Below are 17,716 nucleotides of genomic sequence, written 5' to 3'. Positions count from 1 at the left end.
TCTTGGCACTTCCCCAACCAGACAGGTCCTCCTTAGTGGCCGGGGGCTAGAGGGAGGTGGGGGGTGCTAGCCCCAGGAATTCTCCCAAGGTCCGCACTCTGTAAGCCTTCAGACAGCGTTGTTTTTATTTTAAGTGCACCAGATTTCTCATTGAGAGCCATTTGACACGCAGATGATCAGAGATTTTTAAAGGCTGTTGTCATGGTTTTGTTTCTGGAAGATTGCTGTGTGCTGATGAGAGCTTTGAAGCCTGCGCTGGGACCCCGGTCCTGGGGGCCTCGGGATTCAGCAGGAGCTGAGGAAGGCAGTCTGTCCTGAGCCCTGTCTGTCAGGCTATTCCTTCCTGTCTGGACACAGTTAACCATTGGGCTCTATCTTTTTTTTTTTTTTTCCCAAACCGCTCTGGATCTGAGATCGGGGGTTCACATAGGACAGGAGTGGGAGAAGCAGTTGGTACTTACCTAAATATGATCTTGGCTGGCATGATGGGGGTGGAGCAGAGAAGGGCTCAGCTCACGATCTACTTCTTGGAAGGATTGGGGTTCCGACGACTTACCCGTGAGCAGCTGCTACAAGAAGGCAATGTTGTAACCCTAAGATGGGGAGGCACTCATGGTAGGATTTCAGGCTGCATGGGGGAGGGATCTGTCTGGTGGGGGAGAGGCCGAGAGAGAAGTGGAGAGGGCTGAAGGAGACCCTCGAAGGCACCTGTGGCCCTGGGGACTTACGGTCACCTGCTTCATCTGAGCTGGACAACCAGTCTAGCTGTTGCCATTGGGCATAACCAAGTCCTCACCACTGTGCGCTGAACTCGGATAATAGGTTTTACTGGGGTGTACGGCGGAGGGCACGGGGGGGGTGGGAGTGGTTCTTGTTTTATTTATTTATTTATTTATTTTTATTTTTTTTAATTAGGGCTTCCATCCAGAGCTGGCAGATTCTCTGGTGTGAGCCACACATGTAGACTCCCCTCTGATAGGAAATTGGAGCTCCCCAAAGCCCAGGCAGCCCGGCTGGGGGAGGGCCACGGATTCAGCAAGGCCTCCTGGCAGGGGGCCTGATGGGGGCATCTGTGGCTTCAGGGGAGTGTGCGTTGACCCCTGTGCAACATTTCGGCAACTCGATGTATCTGCTCGTACTTCACACCGTCTCTCTTCTTTTGCAGACAGAGATTGCGAAGAGATTGAACACGATTTTAGCACAGATCATGCCTTTTCTGTCACAAGAGGTAAGACCTTTGCTCTGCATCTTTCTCGTCTTTTGAGTGCAATGCCTCCCGGTGTCACCTGGGTCCCCCTGGAGCCCCAGCCTCTATTCGTTCATAGGGACTGAAGTTAGCAACCTGGGGTTTTAGAGAAAATACTCCAGCACATCAGAGGGAGTGTTTGCTCGTTCTTCTGGTAGAACTGGTTGGTTCTCTGCCACTTCCGGAGACTAAGGAGGAGGATCCCAGCCTGTGATGGGACTAGCAATGGGCAGTGGGTGCCCTCTTTGCCTCCTGCCCCCCCATCCAAATGGGCATTCCTAAATGCCTCTGCATCTCTCTGTCCCATCTCCAACACCTGAAAACATCTAGGAGCAAGACGCCTGGCCACATAGTGCGAAGGGGCACACGCTATAAAGGGAATACGTACCCAAGGGGGACTCCAGCTCCTAGGACAGAGGGTCCTCCCTGGAGGCATGGCCAGTCAGTCATACTACCTTCTAAGCATGCCTTCCAAGAGACCGCCACCTGAGGCCTGGACGGGGCTAATGGGTGAGACAAGGGAAGCGTCTCCAAGGAGTCCCCTTGGGGCAGGTCAGACAGGTGAGCTGTCTTTCCGCCATAGCTCACTCCAGCTGGGGCAGGCCCCAGCCACCCCCCCAGCTCCCTTCCAGACTTCTAGGTTTCTTGAGTCAGAGCAGCAACCCATAAATGATGGCGTCCAAAACACGACCCACTGATGTCCTAGAGCTCACAGCCCAGTAGGGGAGACAGGTGCACATGAAGTGGATGTTAACCCCAAGGCCGAAGGGAATGAATGCACCAAAAAAATATGTATTTTTCAGAGTGGTTTTAGGTTCACAGCAGCCCACGGGTGGAAGGTCCAGAGCTGTTCCCAACACCCGCCCCAGAGCGTTGTATTTATTACTCTTGATGAACCCGCATGGACCCATCGTGACCATTCCCAGTCCCTGCTTGATTTAAGGGTTCACCATGCCACTTTTTCTTTCTCTCTCTCCAGACATATCTTCGTTTTCCTCTTTACGTGGCTAGGGATTGTATATCTGTAAAATCACTTCTGAACTCCTTGACTGTAGAGTGCCACTCTCCTGACTCGGCACGCACTCTAGCTGCGTCTCCTAAAACATGGGAACACCCTTCTATGTGATGATGCTGTTCCCGCATTTAGAACATTAATGGGGGCTAGCCTCTCCCACTCGGCTCCCATTCGAAGGCGGGGAAGGACTTTTTTTTTGTACGTGTGGTGAGAGGAGACGGGTGACTGACAGGCATGTTTGGGCTCATTTCTGTTGAAACTTAAAACAATGTGCGGGAAGTGGGGCTTGAACACGCGCTCTTTGAAAAGTGTTTAAAAACAGAAGGTAGAAAGGCCCCACCTGTTTCAGGGGCCTCCTCTGCCTCATGTGGGGGCCCCGTCCCTGCCTGGCCCAACGGTCCCCGGTGCCCCCTTCGGTCGGGAAGACAGTGCAGCTCACCCCTCCCTGTTCCCTCCAGCACCAGCAGCAGGTGGCCCAGGCGGTGGAGCGTGCCAAGCAGGTCACCATGACGGAGCTAAACGCCATCATCGGGGTACGTGGACTCCCCAATCTGCCTCTCACCGTGTGTATAGCCCTTTTATTCCTTTCATTTACCATAACCAGAGATCGACCCTGACCTTAGCTGGCCTCAAAGGATGGCGGGCCCAGGGCTCCAGCTTCCCATGGCTTAGACCCATCTGGGGTTCTCACCCCATGAGCTCCCCAAGTGGACGGCTTGTCTGACATGCCTCAAATCCTCCTCTAAACTCTCCAGCCCTAACCTCCCCCAGCTTTTGGTGTCCCCTCACCCCGTGGTTGGGGGGGCAGGCTCTGAGATAACCGTCAGACCCAGCTGCTCCTCAGGGCCTCCCCGGGGGGCCCTGTCTGCCCTGTGTCCCCCTCTCTGGCAAAGGTCTGCCCTTCTTTGGCCAGCTGAGATCAGAATTATCTCTGTTGTACTGTGGATCTGAAATGTGCTGTGGAATTTGGGTTGGGCCTTCCTGTGCCATGCACTGAGCTGCCTGACTGTGTGATTGGTGCGCCCTTGTGAATTCCAGCCGGGATATTCTGGGAGTCCTGTCTCACCGGGAGTGGGAAAAATACCCAAGACCGCTTTGTGAGGTCCACTTCTGGTCGGACCCCTCCGTGGAAGAAGGAAGCCAGATCTCTCCTCTTCTGGATCCCTTTCTGGCTTGCATCTTGAATGCATTTCGTGGATTCACAGAGCATCTCTCTCCTGCTTTGGTGTGAGGCTAGGGATATTTAAGAGAAGCAGCTGAGGACAAACAGTTTTTGCATGTCCCTCTGGGCAAAACTCTTAGCCTCAGGTGTTTTCTCCACCTTTTGTCCCTAAAGTGAAAGAGGGTCAGGGGGCTTCTGAGCGATATAAACTCCAGGACACGCACCCTGGAGCTCTTTTCCATGGGTCTGGGGGTGGGGCTGGGAATGTGTGTTTCTGAAGTTTTCCAGATTTTTGTGAAGCAGTGGCCCAAATGACTGACGTCTGGGACCCTGCTTGGTCCTCATTTCTCTTTTGTTCTCGTGTGAGGTCATGATTTCAAGGTGGAACATCGCGATAGTCCCAGAATGTTCTGCTTGGTGGGATAAAGAATAACTCTTAGGTTTTCGGTCTGGGGCAGAAACCCCGAAACATACATTCTAGTTACGGTTCTTTCCTGTATGACCTCAGCAGGTCCTGTCTCTTCCCAGGCCTCAGGTTCTGCATCTGTTCAAGGAGGGAGTGGACCATCTTCTGGGGCCACATGTGCAGGGAGGCTGGGGGCAGAGGAAAGAGGGATGCTGGTGGCTTCTGCTGCTCTGTCGTCCTGCTGTGGGGACCTGTGACGGTGACCAGTTTCTGTCCTGGTCTCAGCCCCGTGGTGGCCGCTGAACGCTGCCGCGAGAGGGCATGGAAGCATTCGCCTGGTCCAAAGCCTGGCAATGTTTGGGGGGAGCAGAGCAGAGTCCAGAAAGAGGACTGTGAGTAAGTGGTTTGTGCCTTTAGCCATTAGGCTGGGAGGCGGCACCCCGATGGGGAAACTGTGCTTTCGTAAAGTTTATTGTCCCTGAGATCAGCCAGCCTGAGCCTCTTCAGCCTTGACACTGTCAAGTTTGGGGCCGGATGCTTTGTTGTGGGGCCTGTTCTGTGCACTGTAGGATGTAGGATGTCTAGCAGCAATGCTGGCTTCTACCCACTGGATGCCACTGGAACCCAAAAATGTCTCCAGACGTCAGCCAAATGTCCCGGAGGGGTGGGGCCTCCCTGGTTCACGGATCTTGCCAATGCCCGTATTTCACAGAGAGGGGCAGTGATTCGAGGATGGGCACAAAGTCAGCCAGAGGCCTGAGGGCTGACTCCCAGCCCCGGGCTCCCTCCCTGCTCCACTCACTGGTCAGCCCGCCTGCGGCCCCTGGGGGCCTTGGTCTCAAGGACCAGTTCACGGCTGGCGTGGTGGTGGTGGTGTGGCGGCTCTCCAGCAGCGGTGGAAAGAGGCCCCAGGGCGGGAAGTGCGCCGTGGGTTCTGTCCTCCGAAATTCCTCCTCTTCCAGGTCCTCGTCCCAGTCCCCTTTCCAGGCCAAGCCCTCCTGCCTGTGCAGTGGCCCCGGTAGGTGCCCCCTCTCCCACTCCTGCCTCCCTCTTTGGAATTAAAATCCTCTTATGAAAATAACTTTTTTCTAAATTCTAAGAAAAGAGTGAGATTGGGGAGGAAGTGCAGCTTGGATTAGCTCCACTTCCTTTAAGTAGTATTTAGGAAGCTACAAGTTAGGTCAAGGCAGCTCGAGGCAGATATTGGAATTCAATTAAAGCCAACGAGTGGGGCCTGTGACCCCCATTTCCAAGGTAATTGCTTCTCCGGCTCTGAGTGAATGCAGCCGTCGGCCTGTCATTAAGCAGGAGGCCGTCTCATCGCCGCGCCTGACAGAGCCGCACAAGGCAGAAATTACGGACAGCTGAGGCCTGCTCGCGCCGGGGAGCCGGGCCTGACTGCACTCTGGGAAGAAGGGGCGGCTCTGCTCCCTGGGAGGAGTGGGGCGAGGGGGCTGGCTGCTGAGAGCTGACTGGGGAAGGTGGGGTGGAGGTGGGGGGCGGGGGGTGCACCGCAGGGCCGGGGTTCTGGCCCCAGTGGTAAAGTGCGGTGCAGGGACGGGCCCAGGAGGCTCTCAGTAGCAACTGGTGGCTTCTCCCCTCACCCCATGGTGGTGTTGGATTTGCCCGTCCAGAAGGAGAAGTAGTCTGGCCTCCTGGTCTGGGAACTAGGATGGCTTTGGGCAAGGCCATCCAGAGTTCCTCCAGGCCTCAGTTTCTCCAGTTGTGACCAGACGGAGGAGGGCTGGGTAAGTGTCCTAGAGTGTGCCTGCTTCAGTCGGGTGTTTCTGGCTGTCTTGGGCATGGGGTTGAAGGAGACTAAGGTCATGTCTTGGTTCCATAGTGCAGTGTATCTGGTGTGGGCACCTGTCCTGGCTTATTTATCACACGAAGTAGAGTATTTCTAGGGTCTCCTGGGGTGGAAGACTCGGAACCGCCATCAGGCTGGTGTGAAGGGAGCGGGGGACAAAGGGGCAGATGGGGGGAGCCCAGGTTTGCTGGCCCAGCACACCCCCTCTCTGGGGAAGTCAGGTATTCCCCCATGGGCCCAACGATCTGTTACTGTCGACCCCGTACTGTGCTAGGGCCCTGTGTCTTGGATCCACATTATTATGACAGGGGTCCTCAAAGAGTCAAGGTCCCTATGCATGGGGGCGGGGCACGGGGAGCCTTGTCCCTGGAGCAGCATCTAGCGGAAGGCATCCCTAGGCCGATTATAGACCCTGTGAGCTGACCTAGCAACCATTTCCAGAATCCTCCTTTTCCATCGCTCTGTGCTGGCCCAAGGTCGTTGAACCTGACGGGCGGCGTGACCTTTACCCCATCCGCCCACTGACAGTTTGGTCTGTATTCCCTTGGAGATTGATTAGCGGAAGACATGTTCTCAAGTGTTGATTTGATGGGGCGGGGCTGGGGGTGAGGGGGAGGAAGAGGGAGATCACAGCTTCTCGCAGACACTCCGTATTCTAAAGCCCTTCCTGAGGGTTTTGCATTCACTCCGGGATGTAGATGGGCAGGATTCACTTGACTGAGTTTTCCAGGAGGAAGAAGGTAGCGAAGGGCTTGCTTCAGAATGTATCAGTTTGTTTTCAGGCCGGCGGCGTGGAGGGGAGAGGGCGTGCTGGCTCTCAGTCCGGGCTGTGCTTGCCTCCCCGAGCCAGTCCCCATCTCCGAAATAGGATAGCAGGCATTGTTGGGAGCTCTCAAAGCTATCTCAGCACGGAAGCGCGGTCCAGTGCGGAGCTGTGGGGGGGCCCCCAGCCATGCAAGTAGCAGGAACAGGGAAGGCCCAGGGATGCTCCCCCACATCCTGGGGAGGCCGTAAGTGTCCATTTTATGCAGACAGACCTCTGGGTTTCTTCTGGTGGGTATCCTTAGTGGGTCTGGGCTTTGGAAATGCTTGGACAACTTCACTAAGTTTAACCCAAATCATGAACCTGAGAAGTGAAGCATTAAATCAGCCAGCAAAGGCATTACAGCATGATGTGCATAATCCAATTACCCGTACTCGGGGAGGAAGCCCCGTCAGCCTCTCCTGTAAGCGGCCCTAGCTTCTGAGCCCAGGGCATTGGCACTTGACACACGTGAAGAAAGGCACACACTTAGGGCCCATGGGCCGCCTGCTTCGACATGCTTGTGTTCTGGCATGAAATATTACAGGAGGGAGGAGTCCTCCAGAGCGGGCTTGGTTCCAGGCACTTAGCCGGTATTTGGAGGTTGGTGGTGGTTGGGGGGTGCCGGTGACTTCCTCTCCCATCCCGGTATTGGAAGTAGTAGCAACTGGAAACAGGCTAAAGCGAAGTGGTGAGCTTCATCCCTTCTTGGATGGTGGACTCGATTCCATGTCTCCCCGCTTGTCACACCCCGCCCCCCATGGCAATGTATTGCAGCACAAAGTCCTCTGAGGTCAGGGTGGGCCATAGGGGATTGAAGTGCAGCCTGAGGCCAGCTGGCCGCGCCCTGTGTGCCTGTGGAGGGGCTGGGTCGGTGACAAGGAACAGCAAGGCAGGTGCATCGTTGCCAGCCAGCAACCCCTGCCCTGCTGGGGGAGAAACTTTTGTTTCACTCTCTTTTTTGCAACCAAGACTGATGAGCAGACCCCACCCCACCCACGCCCAGTAAGCGCTAGCATCTGCCCTCGCCAGGGCTTCCAGGAGGCCAGGGCTTCCATCCTTACTTCCTGAAGCCTGCAGGGCCACTCCCAACTCTGCCTTCAAACTGGGCAAAGGACACCTCAGGGGACTTTCTGGCTGCACAGGGGGTGCTTTTGTACTTGAAGATGAGAAGTATAGGGAAATTTCCTTTCCTCTGTTGCAAAGAGGACACTGATGTCCAACTCGCTGTGGCAGGAAATCACCCTCCCAGGCTTGGATGCGCAGTAGCTTTGAAAAGCCTCTGTTCTCCGAACAGCCACCACAGCCTTTGTTCCAGATTTCTGATGCTTGCTCATGGGTTCACGTTTCCAGGAAGCAGGACACGCTCCACGGAAGCTCCTTGTCCCCATGAACTGTTCTAGCTGTATTTCAGTGGGCCTCGGAGAGGAGGCGCGGATCTAGGAGGTGGATGGCCCTTTTCAGACAGAGTCACTGTGTGGACTGACTTTCCAGCCTCTCCATGTCTGCCTTTTGCAACATTATCACTTACTTACCCAGCAAGTGCACACTGAGCAAACAAACCAGGCACCATTAGAGGTGCTGGGATGGATAGAGCAAGGTCCTGTCTTCCTGAAACTCACAGGTCGGCAAGCATCCCATAGAGATGAAGGAAATGGTTATAGCTGTGATCCATTCATAGCTTTTGCTAACGTGAACTGCGCATTTGCTCTGCTTGATATGTAGTATCACGTGTGTGGTCCTTGCACAGGGAGAAAACAGAGGCCCGGAGAGGTCCACTGACTCCTCTAAGGTCTCAGGGCTGATAAAGGGTAGAGCTGCACGTCTGCCTTAGCCTGTCTGGTGGCCCCAGTGTCAGAAGGGAGACCTCTGTGCTGACCAGGCTGGTGGGGAGGGCTCCTGGAGAAGGAGGCATTTGAAAGTGGGCCGGGAGCCGAAAAGGTTGGGTAAAGAGGACAGAGCTTACCCAGAAAGGTAAGAATTGGGGTATTTGGACTTACTCAGCTGTGTCTCTCCCTGGGCAGGAATCTGCAGTCAGCTCTTTCTCTAGCAAAAGAATTGTTCATGGAGGGAGCCAGCCTTGGACCCATGCAGCTGCTTCCCAGAAGCCCTTCTCCTGTCCTCCCCTCGCCTCTCCTCCCTCTCCCTGCAGCGATCTCACTGGCTGTGCCCTGTGAAAAAGTAGATTAAATCCCCACTCCTTGCTTTCTGGGATTTTACTAAATAGTTAACACTGGCAGAATTAAACGGCCTGCCAGCAACCGATCTAAAACCGCAGGGCTGCTGGCGGAGACGCATTTGAAGGCCGCCCGTGTAGGTGCAGTTGGATGGTTGGCCCGCACCGAGGAGTGATGGGTAGCTCTTGGAAAGGATGTGTTGGTTGGTACAGAATAGTCTTCAACTAAAACCCAGTTGTGTAGTAGTAGCAGTTGTGGTGAGGTTGGCAAGAGCCTATTGATTCAGGAACACATTTACAATATGTAGATTTTCATAAAGGAAAATTCTAGAGAGAGGAGCAGTGGAATCTTCTAGAGCGTGGGATTGAAGAGTAATTTTTTAAGAACAACTTTTTAATCCATACTTACTTTACGTGTCTTCTGACTGCATATGTTTTTTTTTTCTTGTAATAAGACCTAACAGTTTTAATTTATTTGAAAAGAAAGAATAGGGGAGCTCTGCTCTAAGCTCCTGTGTTCCAGGAAGAGCCGGAGTGCAGGCTGGGTTGGGTGGGGTTTCTGCATGGGGCCCCCTGCCGGGGTTTTGTTCCGGATCAGGGACCAGTGCCCACCAGTAATTTCCCTGAATCATCCAACAGTAGATGTTTCAGCTCTGAGTAATGGTCACTGGTCCCAGCCTTTGACCCAGAGCTGATAAAAAAGCACCTCCCCTTTTGAGTTGGGGGCAGGAGTGTGGTGGTGGCTGGGGTTCCCCCATTGGCTTCCAGATGAGCCAGATTTGCAGTTTGCTGTGTCGTGGTTGTGGGAGAGCAGGGCCCTTCACCCCAATTGCAAATACTTCCTGCCTCTGAGAGCCTCACCTCCCACCAGACTGTAGACTTTCCCCCTGTGTTCCCCCTGTGTTGTCTGCCAGCCTGGCCCAAAAGCCAAGTTTACATCAGTAGGCAAGCTTGTCACCCCCACCAAGCTCTTCAGACTTGAGGAGTCATGGCGGGGTGGGGGGGCTCTCCTTAGGGACACTCGTTAGATAAGATCGATGGTTGACGGATTTGAATCCAGGTCTCACCTACTAGTGGTTGGACCCGGCTAATTACTGGCCACCCATTCCAGCCCCCTAAGTGTCAGTTTGCCATCTGTAAAATGGGCACAAACCCTCCTTTGCCACCCGGGCCGGAAGCGTCAGAGAGAATATTTGGAAAGTGGCATGCGTTCATTTGGGCTTTCAGTAAATGTCGGTCCCCTTCTCTTGTGTTCCTGGAGAAGATGTCAGCATACCCAAGGCCCTGGCCACTCCTCAGAGGTATTTGGCTGGGGTGTAGCCCACCCCACAATTCCTGTGGTTCTTGGCACAAAGTTAGGAATGGTAAGATAAAGGCTATTTTGTAGTGGCTGCTGGGGAGAGGACCTGGCTGTCCAGAGGGTGTAGGGTATGGCAGGGAAAGAGAACATTCTGGGGCTAATCTGGGTAGGGGTCCCTTGTTAGCTGTTGTTGTGAGATCACTTAATGAGTCAGCTGCCTGAGGTCACACAGCTAGGAAGCACCATAGCCAGGATTGGAATCCTGGTCCATGTAGTTCCAGACTCCACTCCTGTTACTCTGGTCTCCGCTCTGTTCTCCACTCTGAGGTCCAGCGACGTCAGCTCTCGTTCCACTGGCCCCAAGGTCCTCTTGATCTTGGGAGTTTTCTTCTGTGGCCTGGCCCTGGCTCAGCCAGCCAGCCTGGAGTTCCTGAGAATTAGGGAGGCTTCCCAGGATATGGGCTCAGGGTGGGAACCACCGGCTGCGAATGTCTGAAGGCATGCAAGCATGAGCAAGTGTGACTGCTGGCTTAAAAATGGGCCCTCCTCAACCGAGGGGGAGCCCCGATGATTCTTTGGTCCTGAGATGCATGCTTTATTTATCTGGGGCTTGGAAATGGACACTGAGGAATTGTGTCCCAAAACAGGGGGTGGAGGGATGGGTGGAGAGTTTGGAGACAAAAGTCTGGTGCCTAAACTGCCATCGGTTAACAGGCTTCCTTCAGCCAGACAGCATGTGGAATGAGCTGGGGGAGGGTAAGGGTTTTGGAGGGCATCCTCCCCACCCTCCAGCGGCCTCCCCCGCCGTCCCCGCTCAGCTGTGCTCACCACCCACTTCATTGCAGCAACAGCAGCTCCAGGCCCAGCACCTCTCCCACGCTACGCATGGCCCCCCGGTCCAGTTGCCTCCCCACCCATCAGGCCTGCAGCCTCCAGGGATCCCCCCAGTGACGGGGAGCAGCTCGGGGCTGCTGGCGCTTGGCGCCCTGGGCAGCCAGGCCCACCTGACTGTGAAGGACGAGAAGAACCACCATGAGCTGGACCACAGAGGTGCGGCCCGGAGCTGGGGCAGAGGGCAGGGCTGGGCTGGGGGTGGGGGTCCTGTAGGTAGGTCCCACTGCAAGGGGACAGAGCAGGTGTTGTCACCCTGGGGCCAGGAGTGAGAGAGTTAGCGAAAGATGGGGGGCCGTCTGTCAGATTTCTGGTACACGGAAGCCAGAGCCCCACCCTCCGTGACTACCCCTCCATCCCTGCTGTGGACCTGGACTTCTCTGGCCTGGAATGCCTCTCGTGCAGCCTCCATCATCCCAGCTACACGCTGCCCATCTTTAAAGGGCCCATTCCTTTAAGATGCCTTCTAGTCTGTGCTGGCAGCTTTTTTCCAGGAGAGTTAAAGAGCTGGGGTCCCAAGAAGGAGCCCTTGGTTGCTGTCCTCTTCTAGCCTGCCCCTACAGAGTGTTTTGTCCTCACCCAAGAGCATCAGTCCTTCAAGAACAGGGGCCACATTCCAGGCTTTTAACTTAGCATATGTGTCTCACCAACGCAGGTGCCTTGGAAAAGGTACACAGTTGGCACTCAAGTAAAGACTTACAAGTCGACTGTCTTTAAGCAGAGATCGTGATTGCTGGGGAAGGAACAGTCATGGCTCCCTGGCAGGCCCTTTTCCCAAAGTTGTCATGTCGTGTGGTCTGCCCTTGGACATTTATTTCCCCGTTTTATTGAGATAGAATTGACCTGCAGAATTGTGTGAGTGGAAGGCTTGCACCAGAATTGTATTGGCCCTTGGCTATTGCCCAGGGCATCTGGCCCAGGCCAGAGCAGCAGGGCAGCAGCGGAGTATGGGAAACAGAGACTGAGTTGTGTGTCGCTGCAGAGGGCTGGCACACTAGGCAGAGGAGAGGGTGTCCTTACAGCAGAGAGGAGAGTTAGGGAGCTTATGCTTGGCCACGCAGAATGATAGAAGCTTCTCTGCAAAGACACACAATGTGGTGTTAGTTTAAAAAAAAAAAAAACAAAAAAAAACCAATCCCACAGTTCCTTTATTTGTTTGTTTCTTTGAAACAATAACATGCTCAATACCCAGATCCTTTGCAAACAGGTGGCTTTAAAAAGTGCTGACCAGGGATCTGGGTCCCCTTGTTGGCATGTCAGGGAGAGCAGGACCACGGCCCCTGCCCCACCCGGGACTGGTGAGAGAGAGAGCATGGGGAATGGAGGCGGTTAACTTGCAAAGTGGGAAATGTCACCTAATGACCCTGCCTTGGCTGACCCACAGTGACTCAGAGAGCTAGGCCTGCTGCCCATTTTAAAACCCATCAACTAGCAAAGCATAAAAGCCAGCTGCATAAGACTGACCTTTTTTTTTTTTTGTCTTTTTCTCTTGGGGCGCCTGACCCTCCTCCTGTCCGGGCCTTCCATCCCCAAAGAAAGAGAATCCAGTGCGGTAAGTGTCAGTGCTCTGGAGCCTATGGAGTGTGGGGTGCGTGGGGGGGGAGAAGGAAGGGGGACCATGTGGGATCCGGGGGTTGTGGGGGGGTCTTGCAGGCTTTCCACCCATCATTTGGCCAACGAGTAGCTTTAAGTGAGCTCTAACCCTCTCTTTTATGAGTGGTGATTAACCAGAGAGGTCAGCTGGCCAGTTCGTGGAGTCCCCGGGCCCCCACAAGCAGCCTGGGGGTCTGGTGTCCCAGGCAGGGTTGCTTCCCTTCTCCCAAGTTGGCCGCCCCTGTCTGATCCTGTATCCTCCTCCCTCCCTCCCAATGCCTGAGGTTTCTCCATGTTCTGGGCTTAAACTCGGTTTAAGAAAGTGCTAGCGAGCGAGCATCAGGGCCAGGCATTCTGTGCGTCTGCCAGCTCTGAGATTTGTCGTAAATCTTCCTGATCACACTGAGGCTCAGAGGTTCTGTTTCAAGTGAATAAGCCTTCTGAATAAGCGCAGTGGAGTCTGGATAAAAAAAAAATCCTCCAGCGATTAGCAAAGCTATTTTATTCCTCATCGCTGTCCTTGTATCTGGGGCCATCTAATCTGCAAGGATGGCTTTGGTTATTACCTCGTGTTAAGTAGGACTTGGAAGGTCAGGCAGTTAACTAACCATCTAGACGGCAGCTTCCTCGGGCAGCTCCCTCCCGACCCCCTTCCCTCCTCCCGGCCCTCCACCAGGCTGACTTTTTAAACCTTCCAGTTAGCAGTGGCGCTCTCGTCCCCTCTCAACTTGCCAATGTGCTCAGAAATCCGGGTGCACGTTGGGGCCCAGCAACGGCTAGGGTATATTCGAAAGGGAAAACCGAAGCTGAAAGTCCATTTTGATTGCTTGAGCGTTGATCCTCAGAAAGTGGCATTTTTGGAGAGTTGGGCTGGCCTAGATAGGAGTCGGGGGCTGGACTGGACCCCTCCAGGCCTGCGTCTGGTCCCAGCTTCATGGGACACCGGGTGACTCTCTCGGCCTCCTTGAGCTGCAGCTTCTTTGTCTGTGCCACGGGTATATTCCTGTGCAGCCAAGCCTCTCTGCTTAGGAGACCCCCCCACAGCCGCGCCCAGCCTCTGGGAGGTGACCCGGTTAACACGACCTGCTGCCGAGTGACATGAGGGTTTGACGCCTGACGCCCTCTGTCTTCACGTCCTCCTCCCCACTGCTGTTTGCATTTGGCTTTGTGCCCCTGTCTGTGAAAGCTTTCTGCTCCAAGAATCCCCTGGGGAACCCCCCAAGAGCTGAGCTCCTCACTCCGCAGTGCTGGTCCACACCCGTGCTCGGCAGACTCCAAGAGAGGGGGCCCCCTGGAGCCCCCAGACTATCGGGAGCAGGGTTGGGGGGGGGGTGAGGAGTCAAGCTGCCATCCATCCTGGGGCGGTGGTGGCCTCGGCCCTGCAGCCTGCCGCAAGCAGCCCTTTGCAAAAGCAGGTTGTCAACAGATGAGGCCCCCGCAGGAAGGACAGGGCTGCGGCCGAGCGGGAGGGGGACGGCTGGGCGGGCTGGAAGCTGTCCCGGAGGGGTTAGTCTGGAGTCCAATTAGAGGTAGCTTCATTCATATTTCCTTGCCTCGCCGAAGCAATAAAAAATACTTAGTTTTTTGGCCGCCTGCCAGCCAGAGGCGGGCTGGATCGATGCCGCTAAATGCTTGACATGACTCTCTCCAGTAGCGGCGAGGGTTTTCAGCCTGACTGCAGGAGAAGAAAGGGCTTGCTGTTCCCCGAGCCACAGACCGGGTCGCAGAGAGAAAGCAGAGCAGCCGCGCGCCCCCTCTGCCCCGCTCCCCGCCCGCCCAGGAGCCTAGCTGCCCAGCGCGGGGTGGCCGCTGCCGTGGGAGGAAATGAAATGCCGTTGATTTCTGGGCTGGGTTCGCAGCAGCTAATTGAATTGCGGTGTGCGCGCGCCTCGCCACCGCTCCCGCCCGGCGCTGGGGAAGGCTGAGCTGCACTTCCATTAGGACCTCCATTTTTTCTTCAAGGCTTGATAACTCTGCCATTTTAATTTGCTTCAGGCAGAAACTTGGCAGGGAAGGGCTGCCCAGGAACCGGCTTAGGAAAGGAAATGAAGTTCTGCAGTTCCCACACCGTCCCTCCCCTCCAAACACCAGTGCTGGTCTCCAGGAGAGTGGGGGATATGGGAGGTAGAGGCTCATTCCCTACCCGCACCCCCATGGTCCCCGGCCTTTTGCTGTCCTCCTCTGCCCATGTCTCTCTGAGTTTCCTGCATGGCCGTGTCCAGCACGTCCACACTGCCGGGGGAGCATGGCCAGACCGGCCTTGCCCGGTCCTGCAGTCCAGCTGTGTGCCCCAGGAGAGCAGGGGCTGTGTCTGGCTCCTTCCTCCAGCCCTGGCACCCAGCCTCAGGCCTGATCTAGGGTGGGTACTTAGGAGAGGCAGGGGATGAGTGGTGAGTGATGAAGGAAGGGGTAGTTTGGTTTCTTAGAAAGGAGTAGATCTCAGTGGCCCCCTGGAGGGGCATCGGTTCTGATACCATCCTGGCCCGGGTCTGGAGGGCACAGGCCGCCTGGCAGGTACTGTGGCCAGTAGCTCCTCCCTCTCTGCTCCCCAGCCCGGTGCTGCCGGCCACACCATGTGGGCCGTTCCTGGCCCCCATCGGGGCCCCAAGCCAGCTGGACTCCATCCTCCATGGGATGCTCTCCACCTGCCTGTGCTGGTCCAGCTTTGTCTGCTGGCCCTGACCCGCTCTTCCCAGGCCTTGGATTCCAAACTGTTGCTGCACTTGCTTGCTTTGGAGTTTGAAGGGGGAACTCATTAAGCCCTTCCAGGCCCCGCTCAGGTTTCCTTCATGTTGCCCCCCATGGGGGGCTCTGGGCGCGTCTCCCAACCTCTCAGGACACGATTCCATCTGCCCTTTCACCTTTCCCTGCCTTTCAGAGGGAAAGGCTTCACGAAGTTGGAATTCTTGTTTCTTTCTAACACTTTCTCTGAAGTGGCTCAAGGCCTGGCATGGGTGGGGGGGTAGAATGTTCACACAAAATGCCAAGTTGCCCCCCCATATGTAGAGAAGGCTTATTGGCACCCCGACATCCTCCCTCCCTGTCCGTCTTCCCATTCCAGTTGAGCTAGGCAGGGTTGGACGCGGTCCCCCATGTGTCCACTGAGACCCATCTTTCAAGACTCAGTACAGATTTCTCTTGTCCCTTCTTTGAGCAAAGACACGGGGCCGGCCCAAGGTGGGGAGTGAAGGAGGGGTGATCCAGCTCTCAGAATGGAAGACCCCCCCCTAAAAAAGAATGGAAGATTCCACAGGCTGGGAAGCAGAGAGCTCAGCGCAAGCCTGTTTATGTAACAGCTGCGTCATGGCTACAAAAGAGAATGGTGCCCCCAGGGCTCCCCCGACCATGGAGACCCTGTCTGGAGAGCTGGGAAGGCTTCCCTGGCGAAGATCCCTTGGCGGGAGGATGAGAGGACACACACCACACCTCCGCTGACCTCGAGACCCCTGCGCCTAGCTGTGTCTCAGGGTGCACGAAATGTTCACACCGAATCTCCTCTTGGTTTCCAGAATAACTCCGTGTCGCCCTCAGAAAGCCTCCGGGCCAGTGAAAAGCACCGGGGCTCCGCGGACTACAGCATGGAAGCCAAGAAGCGGAAAGCCGAGGAGAAGGATAGTCTGAGCCGATACGTACGTCTAGTGGGCGCCATGAGGCTGGGGCTGGGGGCTGGGGCGTGGGAGCACCTGCAGGCCTGACTCATGGGTGAGTCAGAGGCATGGGGGGTGGTTGCTGGGTTGCCTGGTCAAGGGGTCAGGATCATAAACACACGCTGTGAGCACATGGGCCATGGCCAGGACGGGGAGAACTGAGGGGAGCTGTGGGTGCCCCCCCAACACAGACCAGGGTGCCCCATGCTGCCATGGTAGCCTTCCCACAATCCTGGTCTGTCCCAGGGGGCTGTCCCCGGTGCCCCCGTGCTTTGAGCCTACCGTGTGGTCACAGGATCTGCTGTGGGTGGGCTGTTAGGATGAGAACTGAGACCAGGGGGGAAGGCCATGCTTTGCTGCTTGCAGCTCTGGGCGTGTCACGCGAGGGCCTCGGCTGCGTTTCTGGGAGACGAGGCAGGTCACCCCTCCCACAGAGAGTGGTGGAAGCGATGACATGAGGCTAGCACGCTTCCTCGTCTGTGGTGGTGGCCATAAAGCCACTGGAAGGAGCCAGGTGTAATTGGGCAGGTGTGGGTGAGGCTGCCAGTGGGCGTGGAGCACAGTGATCCCGACGGGAGCCAGGGGCTAGGCAAGCAGACCGCTGACATCGGTGGGCCAGAGGGGAGAATGCGCGGACAGTGGGGTTTGGCCCCGGGTTCAGACTCCAGTGCTAGAAGCAGGGGGTGCTTCAGGCTCGGCATGGTTGGGAGTGGCCCCCCGACAGGCTTCTTTCTTGCTTGCAGGACAGTGACGGGGACAAGAGTGACGATCTGGTGGTGGATGTTTCCAACGAGGTGAGCACAGACAGGCCTGGGTTGCAGCGTGCTCTGCTTAGGGTGGTTCTAGGCAGCCCATCCCCTGGCTGGGAGCTATGTGTCTCGGCTGCTGCTCCAGTGTGGCTGGCAGCCTGAGCAGGGCAGCGAGGCCTCTGGTGTTGGTGCCTTGGGCTGCTCAGGAGGAGGAGGACAGGGCTTGGCTTGCATGGTTGCCCGGGTTCTTAGGACGGGAGCCCAGGGGAGGGAGCGCAAGCATGCCTCAGAGGTCCCAGGCAAGGGCCGGCTCCTGTTCCCCGTGGTCTTCCAGGTCAGCTCTGTTTTTCCCTCCCATCCCCCAACCCTGGCATCTTGAGGATAGAGGTCATGAGCCCCTTGGGACCTGCCTCAGCAGGGAAGGAGGACCTGGAGAGAGCTGCACGAGGCCGAGAGGCCCCACTGCCCAGATTTGAGTCCTGAACTTGTGTCTGGTCCTGGGCTGGTCACTGTCCCCCACCTCCCACCAGGCCCCAGTCTCCCCATCTGTGGGATAAAGGGGTGAGACCAGATCCCCGCCCCCTGAAGTGGGGATCTGGTCTCTCTCAGCCCAGCTCCCCTCCCCGGCAGCCGTTGCGCTCCCGCCCCGTCCCTGGCACAGGGAAGACTCCTGGCTGGTTGTGACTGTCAGTGCATCTCTGCGTCCCTTGTGCTTTTAGGACCCCGCGACGCCCCGGGTCAGCCCGGCACACTCCCCTCCTGAAAATGGGCTGGACAAGGCCCGCGGCCTGAAAAAGGACGCCCCCACTAGCCCCGCCTCAGTAGCCTCCTCCAGCAGCACACCTTCCTCCAAGACCAAAGACCTTGGTCATGTATGTGGGGTCTGTCGCTGGTGCCACAGAAGCGGAGGGCTGGGGGC

General features: G+C 56.2%; 1 protein-coding gene across 13 annotated transcripts in view; it reads left to right on the top strand.

Annotated features, from left to right (window-relative positions):
• TLE3 (TLE family member 3, transcriptional corepressor) overlaps window positions 1-17,716 on the top strand; it is a 46,923-nt gene that overhangs the window by 19,779 nt on the left and 9,428 nt on the right. For 4 of the 13 annotated variants that reach the window (XM_032342588.1, XM_032342586.1, XM_032342587.1 and 1 more), the window contains exons 5-11: window positions 1,166-1,228; window positions 2,720-2,794; window positions 10,763-10,967; window positions 12,344-12,360; window positions 15,911-16,030; window positions 16,792-16,842; window positions 17,517-17,669. In XM_032342588.1, the coding sequence (XP_032198479.1) occupies window positions 1,166-1,228; window positions 2,720-2,794; window positions 10,763-10,967; window positions 12,344-12,360; window positions 15,911-16,030; window positions 16,792-16,842; window positions 17,517-17,669 (684 nt within the window). Of the gene's footprint in view, window positions 1-1,165; window positions 1,229-2,719; window positions 2,825-10,762; window positions 10,968-12,343; window positions 12,361-15,910; window positions 16,031-16,791; window positions 16,843-17,516; window positions 17,670-17,716 lie in introns of all 13 variants that reach the window. The other 9 variants (XM_032342584.1, XM_032342581.1, XM_032342582.1 and 6 more) reach the window with 4 other exon arrangements.

This window comes from Mustela erminea, chromosome 5, assembly GCF_009829155.1.
Source record: "Mustela erminea isolate mMusErm1 chromosome 5, mMusErm1.Pri, whole genome shotgun sequence".
Lineage (NCBI taxonomy): Eukaryota > Metazoa > Chordata > Mammalia > Carnivora > Mustelidae > Mustela > Mustela erminea.
This window is presented reverse-complemented; position numbering and strand designations above follow the sequence as displayed.